Source organism: Gorilla gorilla, chromosome 18 (assembly GCF_029281585.2).
Source record: "Gorilla gorilla gorilla isolate KB3781 chromosome 18, NHGRI_mGorGor1-v2.1_pri, whole genome shotgun sequence".
In the NCBI taxonomy this organism is placed as follows: Eukaryota; Metazoa; Chordata; class Mammalia; order Primates; family Hominidae; genus Gorilla; species Gorilla gorilla.
The window spans coordinates 79,408,095-79,420,374 of record NC_073242.2 but is presented as its reverse complement, the minus strand read 5'-3'; the positions used below and the strand labels follow the sequence as shown (position 1 = coordinate 79,420,374).

The window sequence follows — 12,280 nt, the reverse complement described above, 5'->3', positions numbered from 1 at the left end:
CACGTGTCTGTTGGCTGTATGAATGTCTTCTTTTGAGAAGTGTCTGTTCATATCCTTCGCCCACTTTTTGATAGGGTAGTTTGATTTTTTCTTGTAGATTTGTTTAAGTTCTTTGTAGATTCTGGATATTAGCCCTTTGTCAGATGGGTAGACTGTGAAAATTTTCTCCCATTCTGTAGGTTGCCTGTTCAGTCTGATGGTAGTTTCTTTTGCTGTGCAGAAGCTCTTTAGTTTAATGAGATCCCATTTGTCAATTTTGGCTTTTGTTGCCATTGCTTTTGGTGTTTTAGTCATGAAGTCCTTGCCCATGCCTATGTCCTGAATGGTATTGCCTAGGTTTTCTTCTAGAGTTTTTATAGTTTTAGGTCTAACATTTAAGTCTCTAATCCATCTTGAATTAATTTTTGTATAAGGTGTAAGGAAGGGATCCAGTTTCAGCTTTCTACATATGGCTAGCCAGTTTTCCCAGCACCATTTATTAAATAGGGAATTCTTTCCCCCTTTCTTGTTTTTGTCAGGTTTGTCAAAGATCAGATGGTTGTAGATGTGTGTTATTATTTCTGAGGGCTCTGTTCTGTTCCATTGTTCTCTGTCTCTGTTTTGGTACCAGTACCATGCTGTTTTGGTTACTGTAGTCTTGTAGTATAGTTTGAAGTCAGGTAGCGTGATGCCTCCAGCTTTGTTCTTTTGGCTTAGGATTGACTTGGCAATGCAGGCTCTTTTTTGGTTCCATATGAACTTTAAAGTAGTTTTTTCCAATTCTGTGAAGAAAGTCATTGGTAGCTTGATGGGGATGGCATTGAATCTATAAATTACCTTGGGCAGTATGGCCATTTTCACGATATTGATTCTTCCTACCCATGAGCATGGAATGTTCTTCCATTTGTTTGTATCCTCTTTTATTTCATTCAGCAGTGGTTTATAGTTCTCCTTGAAGCGGTCCTTCACATCCCTTGTGAGTTGGATTCCTAGCTATTTTATTCTCTTTGAAGCAATTGTGAATGGGATTTCACTCATGATTTGGCTCTCTGTTTGTCTGTTATTGGTGTATAAGAATGCTTGTGATTTTTGCACATTGATTTTGTATCCTGAGACTTTGCTGAAGTTGCTTATCAGCTTAAGGAGATTTTGGGCTGAGACGATGGGGTTTTCTAAATATACAATCATGTCATCTGCAAACAGGGACAATTTGACTTCCTCTTTTCCTAATTGAATACCCTTTATTTCTTTCTCCTGCCTGATTGCCCTGGCCAGAACTTCCAATACTATGTTAAATAGGAGTGGTGAGAGAGGGCATCCCTGTCTTGTGCCAGTTTTCAAAGGGAATGCTTCCAGTTTTTGCCATTCAGTATGATATTGGCTGTGGTTTTGTCATAAATAGCTCTTATTATTTTGAGATATGTCCTATCAATACCTAGTTTATTGAGAGTTTTTAGCATGAAGGGCTGTGAATTTTGTCAAAGGCCTTTTCTGCATCTATTGAGATAATCATGTGGTTTTTGTCTTTGGTTCTGTTTATGTGCTGGATTACGTTTATTGATTTGCGTATATTGAACCAGCCTTGCCTCCCAGGGATGAAGCCAACTTGATCGTGGTGGATAAGCTTTTTGATGTGCTGCTGGATTTGGTTTGCCAGTATTTTATTGAGGATTTTTGCATCGATGTTCATCAGGGATATTGGTCTAAAATTCTGTTTTTTTGTTGTGTCTCTCCTAGGCTTTGGTATCAGGATGATGCTGGCCTCATAAAATGAGTTAGGGAGGATTCCCTCTATCGATTGGAATAGTTTCAGAAGGAATGGTACCAGCTCCTCTTTGTACCTCTGGTAGAATTCGGCTGTGAATCCGTCTAGTCTTGGACTTTTTTTGGTTGGTAGGCTATTAATTATTGCCTCAATTTCAGAGCCTGTTATTGGTCTATTCAGGGATTCAACTTCTTCCTGGTTTAGTCTTGGGAGGGTGTATGTATCCAGGAATTTATCCATTTCTTCTAGATTTTCTAGTTTATTTGCATGGAGGTGTTTATAGTATTCTCTGATGGTAGTTTCTATTTCTGTAGGATCAGTGGTGATATCCCCTTTACCATTTTTTATTGCATCTATTTGATTCTTCTCTGTTTTCTTCTTAGTGTTGCTAGTGGTCTATCAATTTTGTTGATCTTTTCAAAAAACCAGCTCCTGGATTCATTGATTTTTTTGAAGGGTTTTTTGTATCTCTATCTCCTTCAGTTCTGCTCTGATCTTAGTTATTTCTTGCCTTCTGCTAGGTTTTGAATGTGTTTGCTCTTGCTTCTCTAATTTTTTTAATTGTGGTGTTAGGGTATCAATTTTAGATCTTTCCTGCCTTCTCTTGTGGGCATTTAGTGCTATAAATTTCCCTCTACACGCTGCTTTAAATGTGTCCCAGAGATTCTGGTATGTTGTGTCTTTGTTCTCATTGGTTTCAAAGAACATCTTTATTTCTGCCTTCATTTCGTTATGTACCTGGTAGTCATTCAGGAACAGGTTGTTCAGTTTCCATGTAGTTGAGCGGTTTTGAGTGAGTTTCTTAATCCTGAGTTCTAGTTTGATTGCACTGTGGTCTGAGAGACAGTTTGTTATAATTTCTGTTCTTTTACATTTGATGAGGAGTGCTTTACTTCCAACTATGTGGTCAATTTTGGAATAAGTGCAGTGTGGTGCTGAGAAGAATGTATATTCTGTTGATTTAGGGTGGAGAGTTCTGTAGATGTCTGTTAGGTCTGCTTGGTGCAGAGCTGAGTTCAATTCCTGGATATCCTTGTTAACTTTCTGTCTCGTCGATCTGTCTAATGTTGACAGTGGGGTGTTAAAGTTTTGCATTATTATTGCGTGTGAGTCTAAGTCTCTTTGTAGGTAACTCAGGACTTGCTTTATGAATCTGGGTGCTCCTGTATTGGGTGCATATATATTTAGGATAGTTAGCTCTTCTTGTTGAATTGATCCCTTTACCATTATGTAATGGCCTTCTTTGTCTCTTTTGATCTTTGTTGGTTTAAAGTCTGTTTTATCAGAGACTAGGATTGCAACCCCTGCCTTTTTCTGTTTTCCATTTGCTTGGTAGATCTTCCTCCATCCCTTTATTTTGAGCCTATGTGTGTCTCTGCACATGAGATGGGTTTCCTGAATACAGCACAGTGATGGGTCTTGACTCTTTATCCAACTTGCCAGTCTGTGTCTTTTAATTGGAGCATTTAGCCCATTTACATTTAAGGTTAATATTGTTATGTGTGAATTTGATCCTGTCATTATGATGTTAGCTGGTTATTTTGCTCGTTAGTTGATGCAGTTTCTTTCTAGCCTTGATGGTCTTTACAATTTGGCATGTTTTTGCAGTGGCTGGTACCGGTTATTCCTTTCCACGTTTAGTGCTTCCTTCAGAAGCTCTTGTAAGACAGGCATGGTGATGACAAAATCTGTCAGCATTTGTTTGTCTGTAAAAGATTTTATTTCTCCTTCACTTATGAAGCTTAGTTTGGCTGGATATGAAATTCTGGGTTGAAAATTCTTTTCTTTAAGAATGTTGAATATTGGCCCCCACTCTCTTCTGGCTTATAGGGTTTCTGCTGAGAGATCTGCTGTTAGTCTGATGGGCTTCCCTTTGGTGGGTAACCCGACCTTTCTCTCTGGCTGCCCTTAACATTTTTTCCTTCATTTCACCTTTGGTGAATCTGACAATTATGTGTCTTGGAGTTGCTCTTCTCGAGGAGTATCTTTGTGGCATTCTCTGTATTTCCTGAATTTGAATATTGGCCTGCCTTGCTAGGTTGGGGAAGTTCTCCTGGATAATATCCTGAAGAGTGTTTTCCAACTTGGTTCCATTCTCCCCATCACTTTCAGGTACACCAATCAGATGTAGATTTGGCCTTTTCACATAGTCTAATATTTCTTGGAGGCGTTGTTCATTTCTTTTCACTCCTTTTCCTCTAAACTTCTCTTTTTGCTTCATTTCATTCATTTGATCTTCAATCACTGATACCCTTTCTTCCACTTGATCGAATCGGCTACTGAAACTTGTGCATGCGTCATGTAGTCCTCGTGCCATGATTTTCAGCTCCATCAGGTCAGTTAAGGTCTTCTCTACCCTGTTTAATGTAGTTAGCCATTCGTCTAATCTTTTTTCAAGGTTTTTAGCTTCTTTGCAAGGGGTTCAAACATCTTCCTTGAGCTCAGAGAAGTTTGTTATTACTGATTGTCTGAAGTGTTCTTCTCTCAACTCATCAAAGTTATTCTCCGTCCAGCTTTGTTCCGTTGCTGGCAAGGAGCTGCGTTCCTTTGGAGGAGAAGAGGTGCTCTGATTTGTAGAATTTTCAGCTTTTCCGCTCTGGTTTCTCCCCATCTTTGTGGTTTTATCTACCTTTGGTCTTTGATGATGGTGACGTACAGATGGAGTTTTGGTGGGAATGTCCTTTCTATTTGTTAGTTTTTCTTCTAACAGTCAGGACCCTCAGCTGCAGGTCTGTTGGAGTTTGCTGGGGATCTACTCCAGATCCTGTTTGTCTGAGTATCACCAGCAGAAGCTGCAGAACAGCAAATATTGCAGAATGGTACATGTTGCTGCACGATCCTTCCTCTGGAAGCTTCATCTCAGAGGGGCACCCGGCTGTATGAGGTGTCAGTTGGTCCCTACAGGGAGGTGCCTCCCAGTTAGGCTACTCGGGGGTCAGGGACCCACTTGAGGAGGCAGTCTGTCCGTTCTCAGATCTCAAAGTCCATGCTGGCAGAACCACTACTCTCTTCAAAGCTGTCAGACAGGGACGTTTAAGTCTGCAGAAGTTTCTGCTGCCTTTTGTTCAGCTATGCCCTGCCCCCAGAGGTGGTCTCCACCCAGTTCGAGCTTCCTGGTGGCTTTGTTTACCTACTCAAGCCTCAGCAGTGGTGGGCACCCCTCCCCCAGCCTCACTGCTGCCTTGCAGTTCAATCTCAGACTGCTGTGCTAACAGTGAGTGAGGCTCCATGGGCATGGGACCCTCTGAGCCAGGCGCGGGATATAATCTCCTGGTGTGCCATTTGCAAAGACCATTGGAAAAGCACAGTATTAGGGTGAGAGTGTCCTGATTTTCCAGGTACAGTCTGTCACAGCTTCCCTTGGCTAGGAAAGGGAATTCCTCAACCCCTTGTGCTTCCTGAGTGAGGTGATTCCCTGCCCTACTTTGGCTCACACTGTGGGCTGCACCCACTGTCCGACAAGCCCCAGTGAGATGAACCCAGTACCTCAGTTGGAAATGCAGAAATCACCAGTCTTCTGCATCACTCATACTGGGAGCTGTAGACTGGATCTGTTCCTATTCGGCCACCTTGGAACCTATCACTACACACTTTCAAACAACCAGATCTTGTGAGGACTCATTATCACGAGAACAGCAAGGGGGAAATCTGCCTCCATGATCAAATCACCTCCCACCAGGTCCTTCCCCCAACATTGGGGATTACAATTCAACATGAGATTGGCGTGGGACAGAGAGCCAAACCATATCACATGTACTCTAAAGTAAAGAATAAATTGGCTTGTCCAGAAATACTAAAGAGAAGTTTAATTACATTTTCTAATTTGATGAAAGTTAATTGCTCTCTGAGTTCATTTTGGCTATATTTGTTGAGCATATTTTCTTCAGCTTTAAGAAGAGAATAGAAAATTTACAAGGACCTGAAAACTTATAATATATATACCTATTATAGATGAGGTTTTTCCCATTTGAGGGAGTGTCCTGGTGTGTGTTGATTCCAGGGAAAGGAACCATGTATATTAAAATTTACTATGTATTCAACCGCCACAAACTTAATTGGTTTAGATAATATCTGTTTTACCTCTACTTTGTTTTACATAACCACAGTAGTGCTCACCTGACCTATAAGGGTTAGACCCTAATTGGTTACCCTAATTAGTTATTTTCCTAAAAATAAAATAAGATAGTGTCTTTATGGCCAGGTGTGGTGGCTTACACCTGTAATCCCAGCACTTCGGGAGGCCGAGGCAGGTGGATCACAAGGTCAGGAGATCAAGACCATCCTGGGTAACACAGTGAAACCCCGTCTCTACTGAAAATACAAAAAAATTGGCTGAGTGTGGTGGCGGACGCCTGTAGTCCCAGCTACTCGGGAGGCTGAGGCCGGAGAATGGCGTGAACCCAGGAGGCAGAGCTTGCGACAGAGTGAGACTCCATCTCAAAAAAAAAAAAAAAAAAAAAAAAAAGATAGTGTCTTTACTTAGTCCCTTTTTTCATCCACGTATTGATAAGCAGAGATTTATGAAGAATATCAGTGTTTAGTGCTCTTTACTGTTGAGTTTATAGGTAATATTCCACTTTCTCCAAAGAATCTGAATTACATTCTCTCTTATTTAGAGAAATAGAAACTTTTCCCAACTTTTTATCTGGTGAAAATTAGGCTAAAACCGTTTATTTCAGCATATTTCTGACCTTACCATTGCTTAATGGGAAAGAATTTCACAGTTTTTTGGGTTTTTTTCTTTTTCTGCATGATTTTCCTCTGATCTTTCTCTTACAGTAAGAAGAGTAGAAGTGTGTCCCCAGAGTGTTTTTAAGCAGGTTAGGGTTTATCATAATTGAAAGGAATTGGTATCTTAGCTCTTTAGAATTTCTACATTGCCACTTTTTTCTAGGGAAAGCTCAACAGCCTAAAGTAATATTTATTCAGTTCATTTGGCAGTTGAAGTAAAATGTGTGTGTGTGTATGAAAAGTGTGCAGGAAGACTCAGCTTTTTGAATGACCAGTGCCATCACCCACAGTTCAGTAAAGCCCAGCACATTATGTTAAGATTTAAGGAATCTACAAATTGGCTTAATAGATCAGTCCTGTGTTCATTAGAACAATTCAGTACTCTTGCCAGTTCATAGGCCCATTATCTGGCCAATTATAGGCCAAATGGTCACTTAGTTTGAGTATATATAGTAATCTAGTATCTCCGTTCACTTGCGTCCCATCCCCCCAAATACATATTTAATTTTTTTTTTTTTTTTTTTTTTGAGACCGAGTCTCACTCTGTTGCTCAGGCTGGAGTGCAGTGGCATGATCTTGGCTCACTGCAACCTCCATCTTCAGGGTTCAAGCAATTGTTGTGCCTCAGCCTCCCAGGTAGCTGGGACTACAGGCGTGTGTCACCACACCCAGATAATTTTTTTGTATTTTTAGTAGAGACGGGGTTTCACCATGTTGCCCTGACCAGTCTCAAACTCCTGGGCTCAAGCAGTCCACCTGCCTCAGCCTCCCAAAGTGCTAGAATTATAAGGGTGAGCCACTATGCCCAGCCTAGTAATTCTTAATGGCCTGGAAGCTTTTCCAAATATCTGTAACAAAGGTCTTTAATCTAGGGTCCTTTGGATACCATAATGAGCCTTTAGAGGGACCAAGAACCTACCAAAATTACATGAAGACTTTTGTGTTCAGGTGTGTGTGTGTGTGTGTGTGTGTGTGTGCGTGTTCAGGTGTGTGTGTGTGTTCAGGTGTGTGTGTGTGTGTGTTCAGGTGTGTGTGTGTGTGTACGTACACTTAAGGTCTGGTTCCATAGCTTTCATCAGATGCTTAGAGATCCAGGACCTGGCATATTTACAGTCATGGCCCAAACTGAAGATCCACATATACTTCATCCACTTTAATACCAAATTTATTGCGACCCTTCACTCAGTCTTACGTACTTCTACATAGAACTCAGTCTACTTATTTTTGTTCTATTTAAGTGTTCTAATCTGTCATCACTATTAAATAGTGGAATTTGAATTTTTTTTGTTTTTTAAACAAATTTGTAGGGGGCAGATTCTCTTTTCTTGGGTTTTTCTTTTAACTTAGTAAGGCCTTGGCATAATGAATCACACATTTATAGATGTAAAAATTACTTAACTGTGAAAGCATGCAGTGGGGTCAAGTTCTCCAGCACATAGCGGACTTTGAAATTTAAGCCAAAAAGACAGTTTTGGTAATTTGGCTACTCCAGTTACATGTTTTAACTCCTTGAGGTTGTATGGTTTATTTCACATTGGCATGGTTTTGCAACATTCTGCAAATTATGTTTAGTTTATGATAGTATCCAAACACATAAAAGTAGTGTAAATGTTTTAACATTTTTTGCTCAGTTAATGTGAATTTGGCAGGAAATACTGCGATAATTTAGGACTGCTCCGTTTTCAGTCAAGATCTGAAATGTTCAATTCCTAAATGGAAATTTAAGATGTTTGTTTTAAAGCTAGGAGTAATATTTTTTTAAATTACATGAACTACTCAGCTAAAATCATTACATATGAAATAGAAGTATTTTCTTCACATTTTTTTTATGTGCAGTAAGATTATACTGAAGAAACCCATTTAAAAGTTTCATTCTGGGATCTACAGTTTATATACAAGTACTATAAAATATTTAAGAATTTGGGAAATAATATAGCATATTTAAATACATTTAGCAGTATTTGTTTTGTTGGTGAGTCTTAAAACTTAATAAATTACTGTTAGTATTGTTTAGTAAATAAAGAAAGGGATGTTGTTGCTTTTTAAATTTTTAGAGGACCTATATATTTTCAACCTGGGGGTGCAGGGTAGTTTGTTTTGCATTAATGCATTTTCTCCCTTAATGTTCTTCCTGCAGGATAACTTCAAACTAATGTGTACTAATGCCATGATTTACAATAAACCAGAGACCATTTATTATAAAGCTGCAAAGAAGCTGTTGCACTCAGGAATGAAAATTCTTAGCCAGGTAAAGGAAACTCTTTGTCATAAATAATAGTTATTAAAATCTGTGTCGCTGTTTGTTGGCCATAGTAATACAGATACAATACAGTATTGATTTTATTTTATTAGCAGGTTATATTATATTAAATAAAGTAGAAAATACTAAATGAAAAAAATTGTAATAAAGAGAAGAAAATTAAGACAGGAAAATTCTTACTTGGAATCAATACAAATAAATATTGGCATTCACTTGTAATTATCTCTTAAGAGATAAAACATCAGCTTGAAACATCAGCCTGAATTCCAGGATAAGACTGGCTGAATTGTGAGAACTCCGAAGAGGAAAGCTCTCTGTTTGCATTTGTAGGGGTGGAATCTAATGTTGGTCAGTCCTGTCAGAAGCACAGAATTTCTAGTAGAAAATACAGTCATGCACTGCATAATGCTGTATATACAGACTGCATATACAATGGTGGTTCCATAAGATTGTAATACTGTATTTTTACTGTACTTTTGTTATATTTAAATGCACACATACTTAGCATTGTGTTACAGCTGTCTGCAGTATTCAGTATGGTAACATGCTGTATAAGTTCCTAGCCTAGGAGGAATAGGCTATATCATTTAGCCAGGTGTCTAATAGGCTATACCATCTAGGTTTGTGTAAGTGTACTCATTGATGGTCACACAACAAAATTGCCTAACAGTACATTTCTCAGAACGCGTCCCTTCATTAAGCTACATGTGACTATATACAAATGAGAGAAAATTTGAAACTGTCTCAAAACCACCTCTCCACAAGAGCAGACTCTTCCTTAAAGGGTAAGAGTTAGTGCATAGTAAGTCATTTGAGGTCAGAGAAGTGTGTGCGTAGGCACAGACACATCATCATCAAACTGCAGGAAAGAGCGTAAACATGAGATATTATACACAGTGGCAAAAAATTACTAGTGTCCCCAGGACGACAGTTGATAAAAGGCTTTAAAGGGTAAACTGAGATGATCACTGTGCATCCGCTGGGGAAAATAACTCGCAAGATAAGCCATATCTTTTGAGGTTTTTCTCACCACTCTGAGTGGGAGAAACCTATGTAAGAGACTACTTTAGGGAACCAATCAAGGGTGATCCTGGCACCATACCATACCATGGCAGGCAGGCAGAAGAGAGTTTTCATTTTAGCTCTCTTCCACTAACTTGTGGACTTTGGGCAAGACATTAACTACCCTGGGACTCAATGTTCTCATCCCTAAAGAAGGGTTTAGTCTGTGGTCTCCAAGATGATTTCTAGCATTACTGTTCTGATTCTAGATAAGAGGTAGAGTAGAGAGGATACTATGAAAAAGAACCACAAGATAGGACAGGGATTTTGCAAAGAAGAAATGAGTGGGTATAAGACACTGGTAGAAGGAGAAAGGAATCAGAGTCCAGAGCTTGAGCTCACATTCAGGGGAGTTAAAGGATGATAAAAATGAGTCGTGCATCTGCATGTGGTTTTTCGATGTTTATGGTGATTCGTTTTTCTGTATTACAGTTTTACATTTAAAGAAATGCCTTGGTGTGCAGATGTCTGAGTGTCTGTGTGCTTGGCTGAGAGATTCTTGGATTCACTTAACTAGAGAAAGAAAAACATGTTTGGATTGTTGATTATTCTTGCGCTCCTAATATTTAGACAACTTTGGTTCCCACCCTTTCCTAAAGACTTGGGAAACTAATGGAAGCCAGCTACCCATCTTTGACAACATTTGCAGAGGAAAGAGGAATATGAAATGTTTACCCATTCTTTGCAGGAAGACTCTCAGAATATAGAACCACGCCATATTCCAGGTTTAAAGACATGGAAATGCTTCTTGTTAATGTATTTGAAGTAAAAATGCATTTGTCAAATGCAGCCTTTAGTCACTCCAAAATATGTACATTGAATTGGGTGGTGGGAGCCTAATTTTTAATGACCTTTGATTTACCACTTCCTTAAGTAATGTAGTTAATACAACAAGCAAAAGATTCCATTATCTCTTGAATTTTACTGGCGTGTGGAATGGTTGAAAGCACAGAAAATAAAATTTTCTTCACTTTCCCTTCCCTCTCCCTCTTTCTCTCTCTCTGTTGTCTTCCTTTTTTTCAGATCTTTTGCTGTTGAGGAGCCCCACCCATCCTGTGTTATTAGCTTCCTGTTGACTGTTCTCTCCACCCTACAGGGGAGGGGTGGTCACAACAGTGATTTTTAAACGTTTAAATTTAGACCTTTTGAGTTAACTCTTCTAATAGTTTGTGCTCCAAGAGAGCCCAGCACACCCTTCCGTGAATGGTGTCTTTTCAAAGATAACGGTTTTTGAATGTTCATTGAAAAGATTGTAGAGTAGTCAGTCACTCATCATTTTTTCAGTTACACTCAAATAACAACTATTAGTAGACGTGTTATTTTTATAAAGAATGAACAGATGAGGCCAGGCACAGTGGCTCATGCCTGTAATCCCAACACTTTGGGAGGCTGAGGTGGGCGGATCACCTGAGGTCAGGAGTTTGAGACCAGCGTGACCAACATGGAAAAACCCCGTCTCTACTAAAAATACAAAATTAGCTGGGCATGGTGGTGCATGCCTGTAATCCCAGCTACTCAGGAGGCTGAGGCAGGAGAATCGCTTGAACCCAGGAGGTGGAGGTTGTGGTGAGCCAAGATCATGCTACTGCACTCCAGCCTGGGCAACAAGAGGGAAACTCCGTCTCAAAAAAAAAAAGAAGAATGAACAGATGAAGAGTAACTTTTTATCTCCTAAATAAATACTTGAGTAAAATGCTGCATTGTAGTACAAACAAAGTAGTACAAACAATACTATTTGTAGCATAGTGGCTTTGAAATCAGACCAATCAAGGTTCAAGTCCTAGCTCTACCCTTTGGAAGCTGTGTGACTTTAGCCCAGGTAACCTTTGTCAGCCTTTTTCCTGTCCTGTAAAGTGGGGATAATAATAGTACTTACCTCATGGAGTTGTGTCTGGCATGTGGGTAAGTACTAAGTAAATGTTAGCTATATTATTAGCAAAGAACCAGCCCTGTTAGCCATTTAATATTGTAAAATTGAAGATCAATAATATGCTGACTTGGAGGCATTTTAATTACCAAAAAAAGAAAAAGACATTGCTTTCAAAGGAAAATTAAACTTCACTCTTTCCTGGGACTTGTTTCAAGGTTTAGAAACTTTCTCTAATTGAATTTATTTTGTGCATGTCATATTTTTTAAAATCCCAAAGCGTTCTTAATGTAAGTTCTGCTTTATAAAATTCTAGAGTGGAAATAAAATTATTACTGAGAACTTACAGAAATAATTAAACTCACTAATATTTTTAATGTAGCAAAATAAAACGTGTGTTTAAAAATCAAATAAGATTGCTTTTTGTTGTTGTTTGTGTTTTTTGTTTTTTGTTTTGTTTTTTTGAGATGGAGTCTCACTCTGTCACCCAGGCTGGAGTGCAGTGGCGCAATCTCGGCTCACTGCAACCTCTGCCTCCCGGGTTCAAGCGATTCTAATGGGTTAGCTTTTTAAGTGATACTATTGATTTTGTCAGGGATTCAGAGAAACTTTCAAA

The 12,280-nt window shown here is 39.1% G+C and overlaps 1 protein-coding gene across 22 annotated transcripts in view; it reads left to right on the top strand.

The window, feature by feature from the left end:
• BRD7 (bromodomain containing 7) overlaps window positions 1–12,280 on the top strand; it is a 55,659-nt gene that overhangs the window by 20,367 nt on the left and 23,012 nt on the right. For all 22 annotated transcript variants that reach the window (XM_055366027.2, XM_055366026.2, XM_055366022.2 and 19 more), the window contains exon 6: window positions 8,613–8,723. In XM_055366027.2, the coding sequence (XP_055222002.2) occupies window positions 8,613–8,723 (111 nt within the window). The remainder of the gene's footprint in view (window positions 1–8,612; window positions 8,724–12,280) is intronic.